Source organism: Chinchilla lanigera, unplaced genomic scaffold, assembly GCF_000276665.1.
Source record: "Chinchilla lanigera isolate Chin_1 unplaced genomic scaffold, ChiLan1.0 scaffold00113, whole genome shotgun sequence".
NCBI classification, from domain to species: Eukaryota; Metazoa; Chordata; class Mammalia; order Rodentia; family Chinchillidae; genus Chinchilla; species Chinchilla lanigera.
This window is the reverse complement of record NW_004955514.1, coordinates 2,165,600-2,182,885: the sequence shown is the minus strand read 5'-3', so window position 1 is coordinate 2,182,885 and position 17,286 is coordinate 2,165,600. Positions and strand designations below refer to the sequence as shown.

The window sequence follows — 17,286 nt, the reverse complement described above, 5'->3', positions numbered from 1 at the left end:
GATGGATGGGTGGGTGGGTGGATGGGTGGGTGGGTGGATGGGTGGATGGATGGATGGATGGATGGATGGATGGATGGATGGATGGATAGATGGAGGGATGGATGGTTGGATGGATGGATGGATAGATGGGTAGATGGATAGATGGATGGGTTAGTGGATGGATGGATGGATGGATGCATGGATGGGTAGGTGGATAGATGGATGGGTAGGTGGGTGGTTGGATGGATGGGTGGATAGGTGGGTGGGTGGATGGATGGATGGGTGGATAGGTGAATGGATGTATGAGGAAGAAGGCATCATGAATGAAAGAGCCAGAAGAGAAGCAGGAATGGAGGGAGAGTGGGTGGGTGGGTGACGGCTGCACACACGCAGGTGGGGCATGAAGTGGCTGTCTGACCCTGCTGGGAGATGGGCTGTGCATGAGGCCCCCTGGCCCACCCTGGGTCACACCGGCCATACCTCCGCTGCCTGGCCGACCCACGTGAGACAGGATGCTGAGCCGCTTTTCCAGTTGCAAGGCTTCCAGGGCCTCCTGGGCCGAGCGCTCCTCCATGGCTGAGGGCCCACTGGGGCTCGGGTCTGTGGCAGAGAGATGGGTGTGAGGCTCTGCTGCCCCCGCCCCAGCCCCTACACTGCTGACTTCACAGTGGGTCCCCCAACACAGGGCTCCCCGTGACCTGGACCTTCCCATGCCTCGGCCAAATGCTGGGACCTCGCTCAGGATGCTGAAGCAGCCCCCACGCAGGCCCCATTGCTCAGCCTGGGTCCCCGAAATGGAGCCATCTAAGTTGGACAGGCCCCACCCACGCCCACCAAGGTGCCACTGTTGTCCCCTGGGTGACTGAGTCCTCCCTGCCGAGCCTCACAGGACGCCCATGGCTCCTGGCTTGCAGGCGCAGACCCCAGGCCATCCCCATCAAGTCTGCCCCCTGGGGAGTGCAAGTCCCTCTGGTGACTGCCCATACTGGGTGGTGCCCTCCCCTGGCCCCTAGCACCTGCTGCCCCGTGCCATAACTCTGGGGGTCACAAAGGATGGAGACCTGTGTCCAAACACCGCTTGCGCCCAGGGTATTTGTGCCTGCAGCCGCAAGGCAGGATGATGCCAGCAGGGGGCGCTGCCACACCATCCTGCACAGCCTGGCAGCAGCAGGGCTCCAGGCTGGGAGCTGCCTCCTCTCTCTCGGGTGACTGGGCCACCTGAGGCTTCTGGGGTGGGTGGCGAGTGTGCTGGGGTTATGGGGGGATGTGCCCACCTTGGGAGCAGTACAGTTTGCTGCCCTGTCCTCCCAGGCTGCACCCTGGCAGCAGGACGAGTTCTGTCCTCTTGAGGGTGAGGAGAGCGTCAGAGATTGTCCATACCGGGCCTCTCCCTTGGGCCGGCCAGAACACAGGAGCCCTGCCCAAGCCCTCAGTGCCTGGGCTATGTCCCTGGCTACTCCTAGAGCACGGTGCCCAGCTACAACCAGGGAGTGGAGATGGGAAGCTATGCTCCAGGGGACCCTGTGCCCACCCAAATGTACCTCAGACCCACACACCGGAGGAAGCGGTCCTGAACCCAGCCGTGGGGATAGGCCGGGATCACCTGGGGGACAGGGAGTTCCCACAGGCCTCTTTGTGCCCATCCAGACACAGCTGTGATAAAACTGTCCCCATCAGAAGGTACCAGGCCTCAAGGGTGCCTAGAGCTCAGGCCCCATGCATGGAGAAGCCCCAGGCTGCCTGGTGGTGTGGCCCCGGCCACCACCCCAGCCCAACAAGGGCCCAGTTTCCTAGCTCCAGGTAGGAGTAGGCAGCCACCTGGCTGGGCAAATGAGTCGGGTGGCTCTCAGGCCTTGGCCACTGTGGGAGCACCAAGCACCCCCTCCCCACCGGAGCCAACCTGGCCAGGGCCCACACGCACCTGGGAGAACTGGCCGCAGGCCAAAGGGGCCCTTAGTCGGGGAGATGCCGCGGACAATGCAGTCGAACAAGAAGCTGATCTGCTCCCCCTCGGCTGAGGACAGGAAGAAGACACCGGCCCCTGCAGAGGGAGGACAGCGATGCGGGCTCAGCCTGGCCCAGCATGGCTAGGGGACTCTTGCAGAGTGGGCGTGGGGTGGAGGGGTGCGTGAAACCTGAGCAAACTCCAGCAAATTCTGTCACCGGGTCCAGGGCACTGGCCTGAGCCCAGGGCTTAATCTCCCCTGTACCCCAGGGACCCCACTGCAGGCATCAGACACCTGCAAGGTCTCAGGCCAGCTGGGCACTGGGCGCTGGGTGCTGGGCACAGCCACCACCAGCTGCCTGTTGGGTCTCCAGCCTGTCCCCAAGGCACAAGGGGGGCTCCTTGGGCGGCGCCTGGGAAGGGCAGGGAAGCCGGTGTAAGCGAGGCCCCGTCCCCAGGCACAGGGTGAGGGCGGAACAGTGTCTGTGTCAGTGAAGGGGCCCTGCATTGGCTGCACAGGGCGAGAGCTCATCCCTCCACCGAGACGGGCTGCCCGCCCTCCTTGGGGGGACGCACAGGCTCTGCCGCCAGGCAGCTATACGATCAGTCCCGGCCCTCTGAACCCATTTCCCCACCTGCACCACGGCTGCTCCAGGGTAGAGGGGGCACGGCAGGGCTCCGGCTGCCCGCAGTCAGGCTCACATTGCAGGACATGGCTTGTCACAGTGGGTGACCCCCAGCGGAGCTCCCGAGGTAGCTATTGGGGTTGCGAGCGTATGGGGCCGCCTCTGCCCTCCGCCCACCTCAGAGGGCCCCCCTGCACGCCATCGGTAGGCTGCTTGGGCAGGAGTGGTCTTTCTCTCCACACTGAGGAGTGAGTCAGCAGGGAGGGCCCAGCCTGGCCACAGTGAATGAAATCCCTTGCTGGCCGCGTGAATGGGGAGGCCAGGCCGGCTGCGCCCACCTGCTGAGTTGGGCATGTGGGCCAGAGGCTCCGCATGGCGTCACCGCCCAAGAATCCCTCTCCTCCTGGTCTCTGCCGTTGCCCAAAGAAAGGCACGCGGCAGCCACATGCAGGGCCCCTCGCACGTGGCTGGGGGCTGGGCCGGAAGAGGCACAGATCAAGAAGGCTCAGCCCCAACGCCCTGCCTCCGGCTGCATCTGCCTTCCCCGGGCAGCCACAGGGCTGCGGCTGCAGGCTGCCGGCCAGCCGCACATGTGGCCGCCCCAGGGCACGCAGGGCAGGGCCACACCTATGAATGTGGAAGCCTCATCTAAACCAGGTGACAAAACAGTGTCACTCCCCACAGGACCCCCAGAGGCTCACGTGCACCCTGGCCCTGGAGGATGGGGCCCTCCAAGCGGGTCGGGTAGGCCAGGTGCCAGCTCATACGAAGCACCTCGTGGAGGTTCCTGGTTCCTACCGGCCACCCCGCCAGGGCCAGAGCCCAGCCTCCCAGCCCTAGCACTCACAAAAGGCCAGGCCTCTAATCCTGCGCTTACAGACAGCTGGCAGAGGCTGCAGGACAATCAGTCCCCCGACTATAAAAAACCACTGCGAAGGGAGTAGAGTGGCCCTGCCTTCCGCCAGGACGTCTGCGGGGAGGGGGACGCGGCAGCGGGGCGAAGGCTGGGAGCCTGGTGATCCACAGCCTGGGCTCTGGTGTGCCTACCTGGCATTCCTGCCACCACCCGTCCCCCGTTGGACCCCACCTCTGAGCACCAGGGGCAAGGCCTCCCGGGGCCCAGCACCATGCTGACACCACCCTGCAGGAGCCCTCTGTCCCTGAACCCCAACAGGCTCAGGCTCTGGGTGTCCACAACTCCTAACATGCCCACCCCGCACATCTCCACCTGGAGACAGCCCCCCACTGCCTGTGCAGCCCTGGCCCCGACCCCCACCAACTTCCAAGATGCAGGCCACAGGATGCTTTGCAGCCTGCCACCCACCAACAGCCACCACCAAGTGATATGGACAAGGCCAGGTGGAGCAGGCAGGCGGTCGAGCACAGCCCAGATCCCTGACCACAGAACTGCAAGGGATGGGGCTGTTTGTTACGCAGCGTGGGTATGAAGACAAGGAGCAAGTGGCTCTGAGGCGTGGAGGAGGAAGCCAGTCCCTTGTCAGGAGAGCAACTTCTACCCCAGGCAGAGGCTGGGGACAGGAAATGCTTGCCCTGCTGCAAGCGTCCCTGGAGCCCAGTCAGGAGCACCCATGGGACGTCAGCTTTAAACTTCTTGCAAGGCTTCAAGCTGCCTCTGGGCCTGGAAGTGCTCTGCGTCCCAGCCTGGAGAACAGATACCACGGTGTCACCTGCTAACAACGCTCACAGGCCCCTCCCTCGATCATCACCGCCACAACAACCCCTACACACACACACACACACACACACACACACACACACGTGCCCGCACACACACTTCCAAATACCTCAGGGCCAGCAGCTCCCAAAGGGACCCAGTGCCTGCCTGCGTACCAGCCTGAGACCACCCAGCCCAGCACTGACAACCCCACCCGACACCCGCGGCCCCACTGAGCTGGGCTCACCCCTTGTTCAGACCAGGCCGAGTGGCCCCCCCTCACACTTTTCTTCACACCTCCCAAGACCCTGTGAGGGGCCCGCTCCTGGCCGTCTGTTATGGTTTATGTCTGTGTGTCCCCCCAAAGCCTCCTGCGGCCCTGGGGCAGGCTATTAGAGTTTGAATATGGGTGTGAGAGCTGCACCTGCCTGGGAGTGGATAGTTTGCATATGTAAGGGACAGGAAAAGAGTGCTTGGGGCATTCCTGCCCCATTCCGCGTTGGTGTGTGCGCGACTCAGCTGTGTGCTGCCGCCCTGAGATGCAGCTCTCTGCCACGTGCCACTCTGCCTTATAATCTGCCAAGCACAGATTGAAACTTCCACAAACTGTAAGCGAAATAAACCTTTCCTTCCTTAATTTTGGGCGTCAGGTATTTTGTCTCAGCAGCGAGAAAAAAGTAACCAAGACACCGTCCTAAGAGCAAGGCAGGCAGCCCCACCCCTCGTGCCCTGACGCGGGGCAGGAGACTGCAGACCTGGGCACAGTCACTGTGCAGGGGCACAGGGCAGCTGCAGAAGGGTGGGTCGGGGGGAGCTGACACCCCAGGGCCTGAGATGCTCAGCCGGAGACCACCAGGCGCATCGCTCCCACACAGGCTGCTGGGGAGCGAAGCCACCCCAAGACGGGGAGGACCCCTACCCTGGCCAGGGCTGTGCACCGTAGGGTCTGGATTCAGGCCTGTCCTCCGCGCACATGGCCAACTCTTCCCGGCATCCCACAGTAGGGACACAAGGATCGCATGGCAGACAAGAGGACACGGAGGCTGAGCTCACAGGAGAATTTGCAAGTGCGTTGTATGTCACCCCTGAAACCCAGCGTCTCCCTCATTTGTAGATGTGTGCTGAGGCCACACAGCTTGGAGGGAAGAGGGACGCCACGCCAGCTTGGACCACTCCCGCCCAGAGCAAACTAGCTGTGACAGCTGCGAGCGTCCAGGCTCCCTGCAGCTGTCCCGCCTGGTGGCCACCACCTTGGCCTATCCTGCCCTGCATGGCTTTTGTTCCTCGAGAGGAAAAAGAGTGGCCTCTGCGCCAGCCAGAGCTCACACGAACCGGAACCACAGAGTGAGGGGCAGCAGCCTTGGCCCCCTCCTCGGTCCCAACCACCGCCCTGGAACACACAGGGCAGCTCAGGCTTTGGTTTCCTCTGCACCCGGGCAGGTGTGCCAGCCAATGGGCACCAGATGGGACCCACGCTGGATGCCAAGGCCCACGCTGGATGCCTGCTGTGGCCGCTTAGCCCTAAACGCCTCCCTGGACACGGATGGAGACAGACTCCCTGCACGCAAACGCTGTCCTGTGATACCACGTGGGCAGGTTCCCGGAATGGCCCCATGGGAAGCCAGAGCAGGCAGACGTCGCCACGGGCTGTGGAGGTGGGGTGGGAAGCCCCAACCAGGGGGCTGCAGGTGCTGTTCTCACAGAGGCCACTCCAGATGCCACGGGCCCTGAGTGTCACCCCTGCCGGAGAAGAAGAGGACAGGGCCTTGTCCCTTGTCTCCCGCCCCAGATGCTGCTGTGCCCATGAATGCAGCCCTGGAGTGGACCGGAGCCCCCTCCCCGCCAGGAGCCCCTCCCGCCACTCACCCTCCCTGTCGTTTTCTGGGCCGGCAGTCTGGCCTCAACTTGGGCCCATGGCCCTGGGGTCAGCCTCTCTGGCTGCCCAGCACCCTCCTGGCCCCACAGCCGCCTCCTCTGGCCATCTGGGGCCACAGGCGTCACCGAGAACATAGCAGGTCAGTGCCAGGGCCACCAGTCCCCCCCCACCCCACTCTCTCTGCCCCTTTTCCCTGGGGTCCTCACACGGCCTCGTGTCCCTGTGGACACCCTCCAAAACACCTGCTTTGGCTTTGCGTGTCAGAACCGCACGAGGGCCGGCTTCCAAAGCATATCCTTGTCACGTGCCACGGAAGGGGCCCCACCGCCCACCTCCCCAGTGGAATGGAAGTTGAGCAGCCTCCTTGTTGTGTGCCCCACCCCACCCAAGTCCTCACCCCAGGGACCCTCAAAACAAGAGGCTCCGCTGACCTGGGATGTCAGGCTGCGCACGGCGCTGTCCCTGAGGTGCCACAGCTCAAAGGTAGCTGCGAATCTGCCCACTGTCTGCGGCCTCTGGACCCTTAGCACCCAGGCCCTGGCCCTCCGGACAGTGCCAGGTCAGGTGAAGGTTGAGGGACCCTGGATGCCCTCATAGTAGGGTGAGCATATCTAAGGGGCCGAGGCTTTCTGACTGGGTCCTGTCCTGCAGGGACCGTGGAAGAGTGCCCAAGACCAACCCAATACCAGGTGACCAGCAGCCAAGTGCGGGCCCAGTGCGTGCTTGCTTCGTGGGGCTGACCTGGACCTCGCTCAGAAGCACTGGGCTGCCCTGGAGTGTCCCCCTGGTCTTCCAGTAGCCTGGAGCAAACATGACAGCTCATGCCAGGCTTCTGCCTCCGGCAGAGTCATGTATGGTACCCAAGACATCCACCCGGGAAGGGGGCCACGCACACAGAAGACCAGCTTTGGCAGAGGCCTCCAGGGAGCAAAATCCCTCCCGTCTGAGAGGAAATAAACAGGGCTGCCCCACCTGGCCTGGTGCACTGGGCCATCTGCGGCCCAAGCCCAGGAGCCCTGCAAAGAGAAAGGGGACACCCGCCCGCTCCCGCCTGCTCCGAGCAGCTCACGAGCCCCACAGCCGGGGTCCCCGGCCCGAGCAGCGGAGCTGGGCCTCCATCACCCTACGGTCCCCTCTGATGCCCTTGCTCCGGAGCGGAGGGCTGAGCACTCGCCCAGCAGGACTCAGTGTCCCCCTCATTGCTCCCCCTCACCCGCGCTGGCCTCACGAGCCACAGGTGGGGAAGGCCGGGCTCAGCCGGCGTGGGGCAGGCACAGAGGAGGGAGGAGCTGGGGCTGAGCCGGGAGGGGCTGAGCCCGGGGGACACGGGCACGCTCGCTCACCCACCAGCACGCCGCCGGCCACCTCAGCCCTGCAGGGGCCGGGCCCCCAGGAGGCCGCGTGCCCTTGGCAGAGGGAAAGGGGCCCGGCTCCCTGCACCCAGCATACTTACAGTACCCACACCTGGTCCCGCCTTCGAAAATGAATCCGTTGGGCACAGCCCCGTAGCGCCGCAGGTCCGACAGCTTCCAGTGCCCCATGACGGCCGGAGGGATGTCCCTGGCCAGGACGAGGACGTCGTTGCAGAGGTGGAGGGTGGCTGGGCCGCTCTCCAGCTTGGTGCCAGGAGCCACTGTCACACGGAACCTGTGCACTGGAGGGCAGGTGGGGTCAGCAGGCATCGAAGCCGCTCACCTTCCCTGTGCGCGACAAGGGCAGAGGGATGCAGGGGGCGCGCCGCCTGCCCGCGAGGGCTCCTCTTTCTTTGCCCACTCCTTCAGCAGTTCTCACTCGGGCGGGAACTAGGGGTGCTGCGGCCTGCAGCCTAACAGCACAACCTGGCAGTCTCCATGGGACTCGGCCCCGCACTCCAGGGCTGGGGCCAGTGCACATAGCCCTTCTCGTTTCACAGAGGGGAAACTGAGGCTGAGGGTGCCCAGCACCCTGGGAGCGTAACAGTGAGGTTTGTGCCCCAGCCTGTCCCTGCTCAGCCTGACACCAGCACCCTGCTCCGAGGTGGCTGGGCGCCATGCCCTGCTTCCCTCTCCCCACCCGGGAAGACACCCCAGCTCAGGAAGAGACGGTGCCCCCAGCCTGAGGCACCCACCTGTGGGCCACCTGCACCCCTTCAACCCCATCCTGGAGCCAGAGGTGTCTAGGTCTAACGCCACCCCCACCCCATGCACCTGAGCCCTGCAGGCCGTGCTGGGTCACTCGGGATGTCTGTATATGTCGTCGGCAGCCCCGCCCCTGTGGCAAACCCTGCCCACTGCACAAAGAAAAGGGGGCGCCACAGGGCCAGTCCAGGCTAGAATCCCGGCTGGTGAACCTCTGGAGAGCAGGGCGTCCGCTGGACCAGGGGCCTGCAGGGCTCTTGTCCCTGTGTCGGGAGGGGAGCGGGCATCACGTCTTGGACACCACCAACTCCGCCCCCGGTTGTCACTCACCCTCACCAAGCGCATAGCGGATGCGGGCGTCCCAGGCGCTCATGGCCTCGCGGCTGTCAAAGCCCAGCATGACAGCCTGGGACAGGCAGACGATGGCCAGTGTGTGGGCCAGGCCCTCGTAGGGCAGGTTGGGCTCCAGGCCGCAGATGTCTGCCAGGGTCAGGCTGCTGCGCTCCCGGAGGCCCCTGGTGCGCTCAGCCCGGTCCTTGTAGACCAGCATCAGCAGGCAGTCTGTTTTGACAGGAGAGGCGGGGTTATCAGGGGCCACCGAGCACCCCGCACTGGGCCCGGGGCAGGTGTGGGCCTCGCGAGCCTCGTGCCCCCATGGCAAGGCCCAGGACCCCCGAGACGTCCCCGAGGCCCCGGTCCTGGTGCCCACCTTGGCTAAGCACCGGGCTGTGGAGCTGACACAGCCCCCACCCCTAACGGCTTCCCGTGCCTCCCCACCCAGACTGCTTCTCCCCGTGCTTGGTTTCCAGGGTGTGGCCTGGACCCCACCCCTGGGGGCAGTGGGGCGTCGCCGGGCCTCCTGACCCCACCCTCTGACCTGACCCACCACTGTCCGAACTGCAGGCCACCAGCACAGTCGCTGTCCACCAAGGCCCGGATGAAGCTCACCCCACTCAGCACAGCTGCCCCTGTGTGGCCCTAGGTACAGGTCCTGCCCCAGGAGGCCACAGAGGACACTGCCACCGAGACCCTGCCCACCACTGCTCCGTACAGGACCAGCCTCAGTACATAGGGCTCCTCTAAACCAGCAGCCAGGGACCCCAGGACACCCCACCTTTGCTGAAGGTGCAAGGGCCTAAGGCAAACCCCATCCACAGGCGTTTGCAGGACAGTCCTGCAAGACACTCAGGCCCAGGAGCCCAGGCAGTGCTCAGGGCAGAGTGAGGAGGGGCGGTGGGGCGTGCTCTCGCCAGGCCTTTGAAAAGCAGACGGCACCTCTCTTCACGGGCCTGGCAAACCCACAGAGATCAGAATCCAGGTGACCGCAATGCACACATCAATTCTGCTACAGAATCCAGCGCAGAGTCGCACACCCGCCCCCTTCCCAGCCCTGCCCCTCAATCCCAGTCCAGTCGCAGCCGAGCCAGGCTCAGCGTGGCCAGAGGCCAGGTCACAGGCATCCAGGGCCGGAGGACATCTCTGTATTGCCCGAGAGCAGCCACAGACAGCAGGGAGGCAGCAGGCACGGCCGTGTGCCAGGAGACTACTGACAAAAACGGGGCCGGCGGGGCAGCAGGGTTTTGCTTCTATCTGAAACTCTGTCCCGGGTCTGAAGGTTTTTGACCACAAAGCGCAAAGGCACTCTCAGGGAGAAGGAGGAAAGAACCAGGACCCGCAGAGACCTATCGGCCCACCGGCGCTGTGCCAGGTCTGTCCCGAGGGCGTCCAGAAGGGGCTGCAGCACGGAGAAGCCAGGCAGTGGGTGAAGCCTGGGCTGGGGAGAAGTAGTCTAATAAGGCAAGTGTCCTTACAGGAATGTCCTCCACCATGCCCGGAGCACCGAGAAACCAAACCCGAGGGACAACGTGGCACGGAAAGGGCATTGCCTGGGCAACGGAAGCCGCGGGGCAGCAGTGGGCGTGAGCACGGCGGGCTGCCCTGACCTACCCCAGTCCTTGGCCGTCTGCTTCTTTCTCTTTTTTTGTACGGGGAATTGAACTCAGGACCTCACGCGTGCCAGGCAGGCGTTTGTGCCGCTGAGCTAAATCCTCAGCCCAATTTTATTTCTCTTCTTTTCCTTGGCCACCTGTGCCTGAGGGGCATCAGAGCCTGGTCAGCTTCAGGCGGGTCTGGTCACCATGCACCAAGGAACCAGGCTAATGCCGCCAGTGTGGCCAAGCAACTGGCCTCCTTTTGCTGCCCTGCCCCAGGCAGGGGCCGCTCTGTCCCCGAGACCTGCCCCATGGTGGTGGCACTTCCACCAATGACCAGCTTCCACAGCTGCCTCCTGAGGCCTGCAGTACAGCCCTGGGCACCATCGTTGCTGCCCACACGTGGGCACGGCAGCCCCCTCCAACCCAAGAGCAACAGAGGATTTGCACGTGAGAGCTGCCCCTCCGGGACCATCCAAAGACTCCCTCTGCCCCTCTCCTCCTGCAGCCCCTGTGCTGTCCCTGCTGGCCCCCCACACAGGCCACTGCCCTGGACCAGACATCCACACTGCCCGCTCAGGCCAAGGCCCCGCTGCCTGTGCCCCTGCCTCCTGCAGGGCTCACCTGGACACTGCGGTGTCCCTCAGGGCGGCGTCTAGGCTGCCCGTTTGCCTGAGCTCCTGAGGGCCACCCACTTCAGAGACCGCCCCGGCTGGAAAACATAGCCTGGAGGAGGGGCAGACCTCTGTCCAGGAACAGACGGCTCCTGGAGGGGCAGCCTGGCCGGCCTGGCATGGGCGGGGTGGCCTCCTGTATTCCAGGAGTCGCCTTCCATGCTGCGATCCCAGCACGCTGCAAGGCTGAGGCAGAGGCATTGTAAATTCAAGGCTTGCCAGCTTGGGCAACTTGGCGAGACACTGTCAGAATAACAATAGAAAGGGCTGGGGATGTAGCTCAGCGTAGAGCCCTTGCCCAGCATGTCCAGGGCCCTGGGTTCAATCCCCGCTCCTGCAAGAGAAGCTGCCCCGCCGCACACGGTGGCGAGAGGAGTGGGCAAGCTTTCCTGTTCGCTCCACACTGGAAGGGATGTCGGCTGACGGCTCACAGCCTCCAGCACCACGGCTCAACTCCAGAAGAGCCCTGGGCGGCGCGTGGGATCGGCCACGCCTGCTTCCTACAATCCTTACTCACAGAGGCAGGAGGTGGCTGGACTTGGGCCTGACACCAGTTTGCTGACTCCTGCACGTGGGTGTTGCACCATGGGCCGCCAGGCCGGTCATCGGTCTGTGTGCTGCAAGCCTATTTGGGGGGGGGGAGCTGCATGCAAGGCCCTGTACTTGTCCCCAAGACCCTCTCTTGACACCCCGATGTCACCTGGCTGATCTCTCTGAACTTTGCCTACAAGTGCAGACTCCACCCACAGGGTCTCAGCAGTGGCCTCAAACTATGTCCCCTCCTAACCCTGAGTGTGCGTGTGGCATTTGGGGAAAGGCAGCGTCAAGCTGAGAGGCTCAAGGTGAGCCGGGCTTCAGCAGTCCTGAGGTCACACCTTGACCTCAGACTTTCGCCCCCATAGGCTTGAACTTGGGATCCTCCCGACTCAGCATCCCAGAGTGCTGGGGTCACAGGATGGAGTGTGACCTTTTGAATAAAGACGACCACATCCCACCAAGCCAGGCCAGCCAGGCTGCCCCTAAGGCAGCCATCTGTCCCTGGAAAGAAGTTTGACGGTGTCCTTGTGAGAGGCAGAAGAGGAGGGAGACACGAGGAGGACAGGTGTGCTAGGAGCCAGGGACTGGAGCGACAAGGCCACAAGCCAAGGACACCTGGAGCCACCGGAGCTGGGAAGCAGGAGGGTCCCACACAGATCCCCGCCCATGCCTGGACTGCAGACTTCTGCCTCCCGGACCTCTGGGCCGGTGTCACTGCCTGACTCCTGCAACAGCCCTGGGAGACAGCCCTCCCTCCCACTCACACACATCTGCACCAGCGTGTGCATGCCCAGGCACACCCCACGAAAAGTGGGGGTCTGGCACCAGGACCCTGACCCTGAGGGGATGTGTCAGCAGGGGGCCTTGGGCCGTGACAGGGGTACGGGGGATGCTGGGGCATTAGCATCTTAATGAGGGGCCCCAGAGAGCTGCTGGCCTTGCCCTGTGAGGACACAGGGCCAGCTGGTAAAGCACACCTGACCTGTACACATGCTCACTCACATACAACTGCTCACACATGTGTGCATGCATACACATGCAGTCTGGCATACACATGTATGTGCACATGCACTCTCACCCCGCACCCACGGGCACCCAGTGAGGGTGCAGCCGGGCCCAGCCCCTCCTCTGCTGCCCCTGGCCACGTGCACCACTCCCCAAGAAGCAGGAGCACCTGGCAGGGGCAGAGGCCGCCTGAGAGCCCAGCATGTGCCATGACAGCGAGCCTGGGTGAGCAGCAGCGGCCATGCAGGTTGGGAGTGGCCACCAGGCCAGCTGTCCAGTGCCACCCTAGCAGACTCAGGTATCCAGTGTAGGACCCACCATCCCACCCTCCAGGGAGGCCAGCAGCACAGGGCGTGTGAAGGCAAGGAGCCAGGGCCAGGGCCGGTCAGCCCTGGAGGCAGTGAGGACCCTGAGGCTCTGCCCGCCTCTCCCCACCTCCGTCCCGGTGCCCAGCCCTGCTCATCTCAGAATGCTGCGGCACTCCCAGAAGTGTGGGACACCAAGATGACTGTCAGCAAAGCACCACTCAGGGGCCAGAAACAGGTGGCCCGGCGGCAGAGCAGGGACCACCTGGGTGTGGGCTGGGGGTGTTTTCAGGAGGGGCCATTGCAGCAGCCCCAGGGACACACTGTCACTGTCGGGGGCAGGGCCAGTGCAGAGGCCCTGGGCAGGGCTCGAGTGGGCTAAGGAGCCTGGGGGCAGGCCTGGCTGTCTCCACACCCACCCTGGCTGCGGTGTGGATGGGCAGAGGCACCCACATTGTGCAGCAGGAAGAGCAGACGCGGGCTGGGCGGAACAAGGGGCAGAGGCAGCACAGGGGCCTGGGCGGCCCTCGGCAGCCAGGAGAGGCAAGCCGGGTGGGGACGAGGGCCCTGAAGTGTGAGGTGCGTGGGTCGGATGGGCCGGGCTGGGCCGGGGCGAGAGGTGGTACAGCCCGGGGACGCAGAGCTGGGCCACGAGCAGGCAGCTGGACCGGCGTCTGGGATGTAAAAATAACCACGGAGTCATGATCTCCAGATGCCGTCAGAGCCAGGGCTGACGGCGGCCAGGGAGGAGGGAGGACAGATGGACGACGAGAAGGGCCTGGAGGCCGGGGAGGAGGAGCAGCCACACCACCCAGCAGCATGGGAGGCTGGGCCCCTGGAGGTCAGGGTGGCCTTGAGGCAGCACCCCGGAAGAGCGCGGGCCAGAGCCCGAGGGGACCCTGCTGAGCCCTGAGCGGCCGGGAAGGGCTGGACACCCGGGGCTGCGGGAAGGGCCCGTGCTGGGCCCGCCCTCCCACTCCCGTGACTGACGCAGGGAGGAAGCACTGCTCATGGCGCTGCTGCCTGGCACAGGTCATGCCCGGGCCACCCCAGAACACGGACACACAGTAGCAAGGCTCATGCTGCCTGCTCAGCCACCCCAAAGCCCTGGTAGTGTCCGTGCAGGGACCAACTGTGCCCTGCCCGAGAGCTCCCGGGAGGATGTGACTGTCACTCAGCGCTCAGGTTCCCTGGCCCTCGGGGCCACGCCCTATCCTGCGGTGTCCCTGTGGGGAGAGAAGACCCAGCCACCACCCCAGCCTGCGCTCAGCGGGGACAAAGGTGCCACCCTATCCCACCAAGGAGGCGGCAGCAGAGGTGCAGATGGCCCAAAGCCATGCCAGCTGCCGAGGGGACCTGGGCACTGCCCCGAGACCCACACCCTCCTGGGGAGCCTGCTGTCTTAGCAGGGCCCACCCCTGGCGAAAGGTTGCGTCGTGGGGGCACAGGCTGCTGCAGACACCCCGGGGGCCCCGGTACTCAGGCCTGGAGCCCCTCCTGCGCTGGCTGTGGACCCCAGGCCTTTGCTGTCACTGTGACCAGGCCAGGCTCCTGGTGTGTCTCCGAGGGGTGGCAAAAGGCTGGGACCCAAGAGACGGAGTGAAGATCGCCGGTCCTGGCCTGTCTGGGCCAGCTCCTCGAGGGTTCACTGTCTAGGACCACTCCAAGGCCCTGCCAGCCCTGGGTGCTCATCCCTGCGGTGGCTTCTGTGCCATGCTCAGGGCAGTCCTTAGGAGAGCGGGGAACAGCCTCTCCAAGATGCACACACCAGGAAAAACTGTGGCTGCACCCCAGCAGGACGCCAGGGTGCTTCCCAGGCAGAGCCTCCCACCAGGGGAATAAGACAGAGGCACTGGCCTCAGTACACCCCAACCAGCATGGGACACGGACCGCCCCACGCCCAGGGCCGCCGAGGGGGAAGGGCCAGACGTGGACTCCAGCCAGGACAGGGAGAGGCCTCAGAGCACAGTGCTGAGGACCAGCACCCCGAAACCTTGCCCCACACAGAACACCGCACAACCCAGGGCCCAGCAGCATTTGTCCCCCTGCAACCCCAGCCCTCTGTGTGTGGCCCAGCTTTGCGTTCTCTGCCAACCAAGCTTCACCCCAAGAGCAGGTGCCACCTGGGCAAAGCACAGCAGGAAGTGCCCCCCGAGGAGCCAACTTGCTCCCCACCGACCAGTTCTATGCTGACCTTTAATGGGGCCATGGATTTCGCACGACAGGAGAGCAGGCTGCGCCCTTCATCCCCACACACCGGGACCTGGGAGTCTTGGGGAGCTAAAGGTTGGGCTCCCAGGGGAATGTGGGGTTCCAAGGGACCGTCCTAGACTCCAGCCCAGCAGCGGTGACTGAGAGCTCAGCTCCAGGGTAGTGGGACAGTGGGCAGGACTCCAGGGACATCCACACCATCACTGCCCACCTGTCCCAACCCCACCCAAGCCTAACCCGGGGTCAGCCCACCCCCTAGCTCACTGGCTGTCCACTGCAAGGGCCTCTGCTCCCCACCGTGAGAACCCCAGATATGCCTCAGAGGCAGGGGCCCTCAGCAGCTTCCCGACAGCCAGCGCCTGCTCGTGTCCCCAGCCCTGCCCCCAGGACGCTGCCTCTGATCCAGGCAAGGACGCTCTTCTGGGTGGACATCTGTCCATGGTGACCTCCCTGGCCCCCTGGCCTCTATAGGGTTCCACAGAGACACTGACCCCTGTGCCACTGAACAAGCTGAGTTCCTCTGAGTCCGCCACCCCCCGGAGCGGGACTCGTCCCCAGACCCACAGGGCGTGAGTCACGCCCAGCCCTGTGCCGGCCTCGGTGCCCCCCCAGCCAGACGGTGCCGGCCCAGTCCCACCCACCAGACAGCCTGGTGCCTCTGAGGACAGGGACCCCACACTCCGGGCGGCACGGGGCCTGGCATGAGGACCGAGGAGGTGTGGGGCTCCTAGTACGGGGCCAAGTCCTAGGCAGGAAGTGATTCTGTCCACAAAAGCAGCTGCCCCCTCCCCGGGAGTGGACAGACGCCCGGCGCCTGCATGCACCCTGCCCAGCGTCCCCTGCAGACCCGGGGTGGCTCTGAGGCACCTGTCCCCCGAAACAGCTGCAGCTTTCGGCTCTGCCTCTATCGGCTCCCGGCAGCCGCGGGCTCCGCACTGACTTCCACCCTGGAGGCGCTGGCTGCGAGCCAGAGCTGCGGGTTACTCTGCACTCTCCCTGGAGGCCTGCGCCCCTAGCAAGGGCGGCGTCACTTCCCTGGGATGCACTGGTGGGACCCTGCCCACCTGGCGGCCCAGCCCGGCCCCGGCACCCCAGGCAGCGCGGGCTCCTGTGCCAAGCTGGGCACCAGCACAACGTGGCCCCCAAAAGGACAGCGGCTTTCTGGAGTTCCCTTGTCACACCGTGGGAGGCTCTGAGCCTGGCCCCCCACCGGCCCCCCACCAGCCCCTCTTCTGGATGGGGCAGCTGCCGGCTCCAGGCTCTGTGGAGCGGGCACCCTCCTGGCCGCCTGCAGCTCCCGGCGGAACAGCGTCCCTGTCCCAGCACCGGGCTGGAGGCGCTCTGGCTCTCCGGTTACGGCCGGGCCGGGTTTCAGGGCTCCGCCACGGGGCTATTTCAGGCAAGCTGGCGCCCCGGCGGCATCGGAGGAGCCGGATGGGGACCCGGCCACCCACACCCACGCCGCCCCACCGCCTGCCCGGCACTCACCTGCCACCGGCGACCGCTTGCGCAGCACGAGCCACCTACTCTTCCACTGCAGGGACAAGACAGCGTGAGCAGCCGCCCCGCGCGCCCCCGCCCCGCGCCCCTGCCGCTCCCCGACCTTCTTGCCGTCCCGCAGCTTGACCTGGCCCTCCACCAGCGCCGCCTCGGTCATCTTCTGTCATGGTTCCCACTGCGCCCGCCGCCACCGCGACCTCTCCCAGCGCCCCAGGCGCCTGAGCCCAGGGTCACTTTCAAAATAGCTGGGAGGGCCCTGGGCTGGGCCAGGAGGGCGGGCCAAAGCAGCGGGCGGGACTAGGGACCTGGCCGCAGTGGCAGGAAGGGGCGGGGTCTCCATGCCCGGCCGTCCAGGTGGAACCGGCAAGGAGGCGGCTGCCCCCCTGCACCTGCCCTCCGTCCCCACTGTCCATGCCTGGCACCCCCTGCGGTGTGGCCGCCTGAGGCCACCTGAGGCTAGCATAGTCTGGAGCTCAGGCATCTCAGACCTTGTGGGGGTGGGGGGGCGGGGCCGGCCTTCCTTACAAATGCAAAGAAACCCCACAAAAGCGACATTGGCTTGCACGAGGACAGAATCCAAGTCTGTGCTGTCCTCACCTGCCCTGGGCTCACCCTCTGGTGCCTGCCCCTCCCCTACGCCACTGGGTGGGGGGCAGTGTGACCACAGGCAGGCCCAGCCCAGGACACACCACGGTCCCGGGCCTCCTCCATTGCCCAGAAGAGCTACTGCCCGGGCAGGGTGGGGCCACAGGGTGCACGGAGGACCTGCCTGTCCCGTCCCGGCCCATTTACCTGGGCTTCTTCTGCAGCCCAAGTGCTCTAGGGGCCTGACAGGGCTACACCACAGGTGCCCCGCACCTGAAGAACTCTTCAGGACCCAGGACTTGGAGCACCTGAGGGCTGGA

General features: G+C 65.0%; 1 protein-coding gene across 3 annotated transcripts in view; it reads right to left on the bottom strand.

Moving 5' to 3' along the window:
* The window catches only part of Dok7 (docking protein 7), a 23,949-nt gene extending 7,326 nt beyond the window's left edge, over nt 1–16,623 (bottom strand). The window contains exons 1-6 of one of the 3 annotated variants that reach the window (XM_005408763.2): nt 16,485–16,623; nt 16,370–16,415; nt 8,549–8,779; nt 7,555–7,755; nt 1,901–2,020; nt 460–579 (exon numbers count right to left, since the gene is read on the bottom strand). In XM_005408763.2, coding sequence (XP_005408820.1) covers nt 460–579; nt 1,901–2,020; nt 7,555–7,755; nt 8,549–8,779; nt 16,370–16,415; nt 16,485–16,538 — 772 coding nt within the window. In that variant the 5' untranslated portion in view covers nt 16,539–16,623. The remainder of the gene's footprint in view (nt 1–459; nt 580–1,900; nt 2,021–7,554; nt 7,756–8,548; nt 8,780–16,369; nt 16,416–16,484) is intronic. The other 2 variants (XM_013506796.1, XM_005408764.2) reach the window with 2 other exon arrangements.
* Nucleotides 16,624–17,286: the final 663 nt, after the last annotated feature.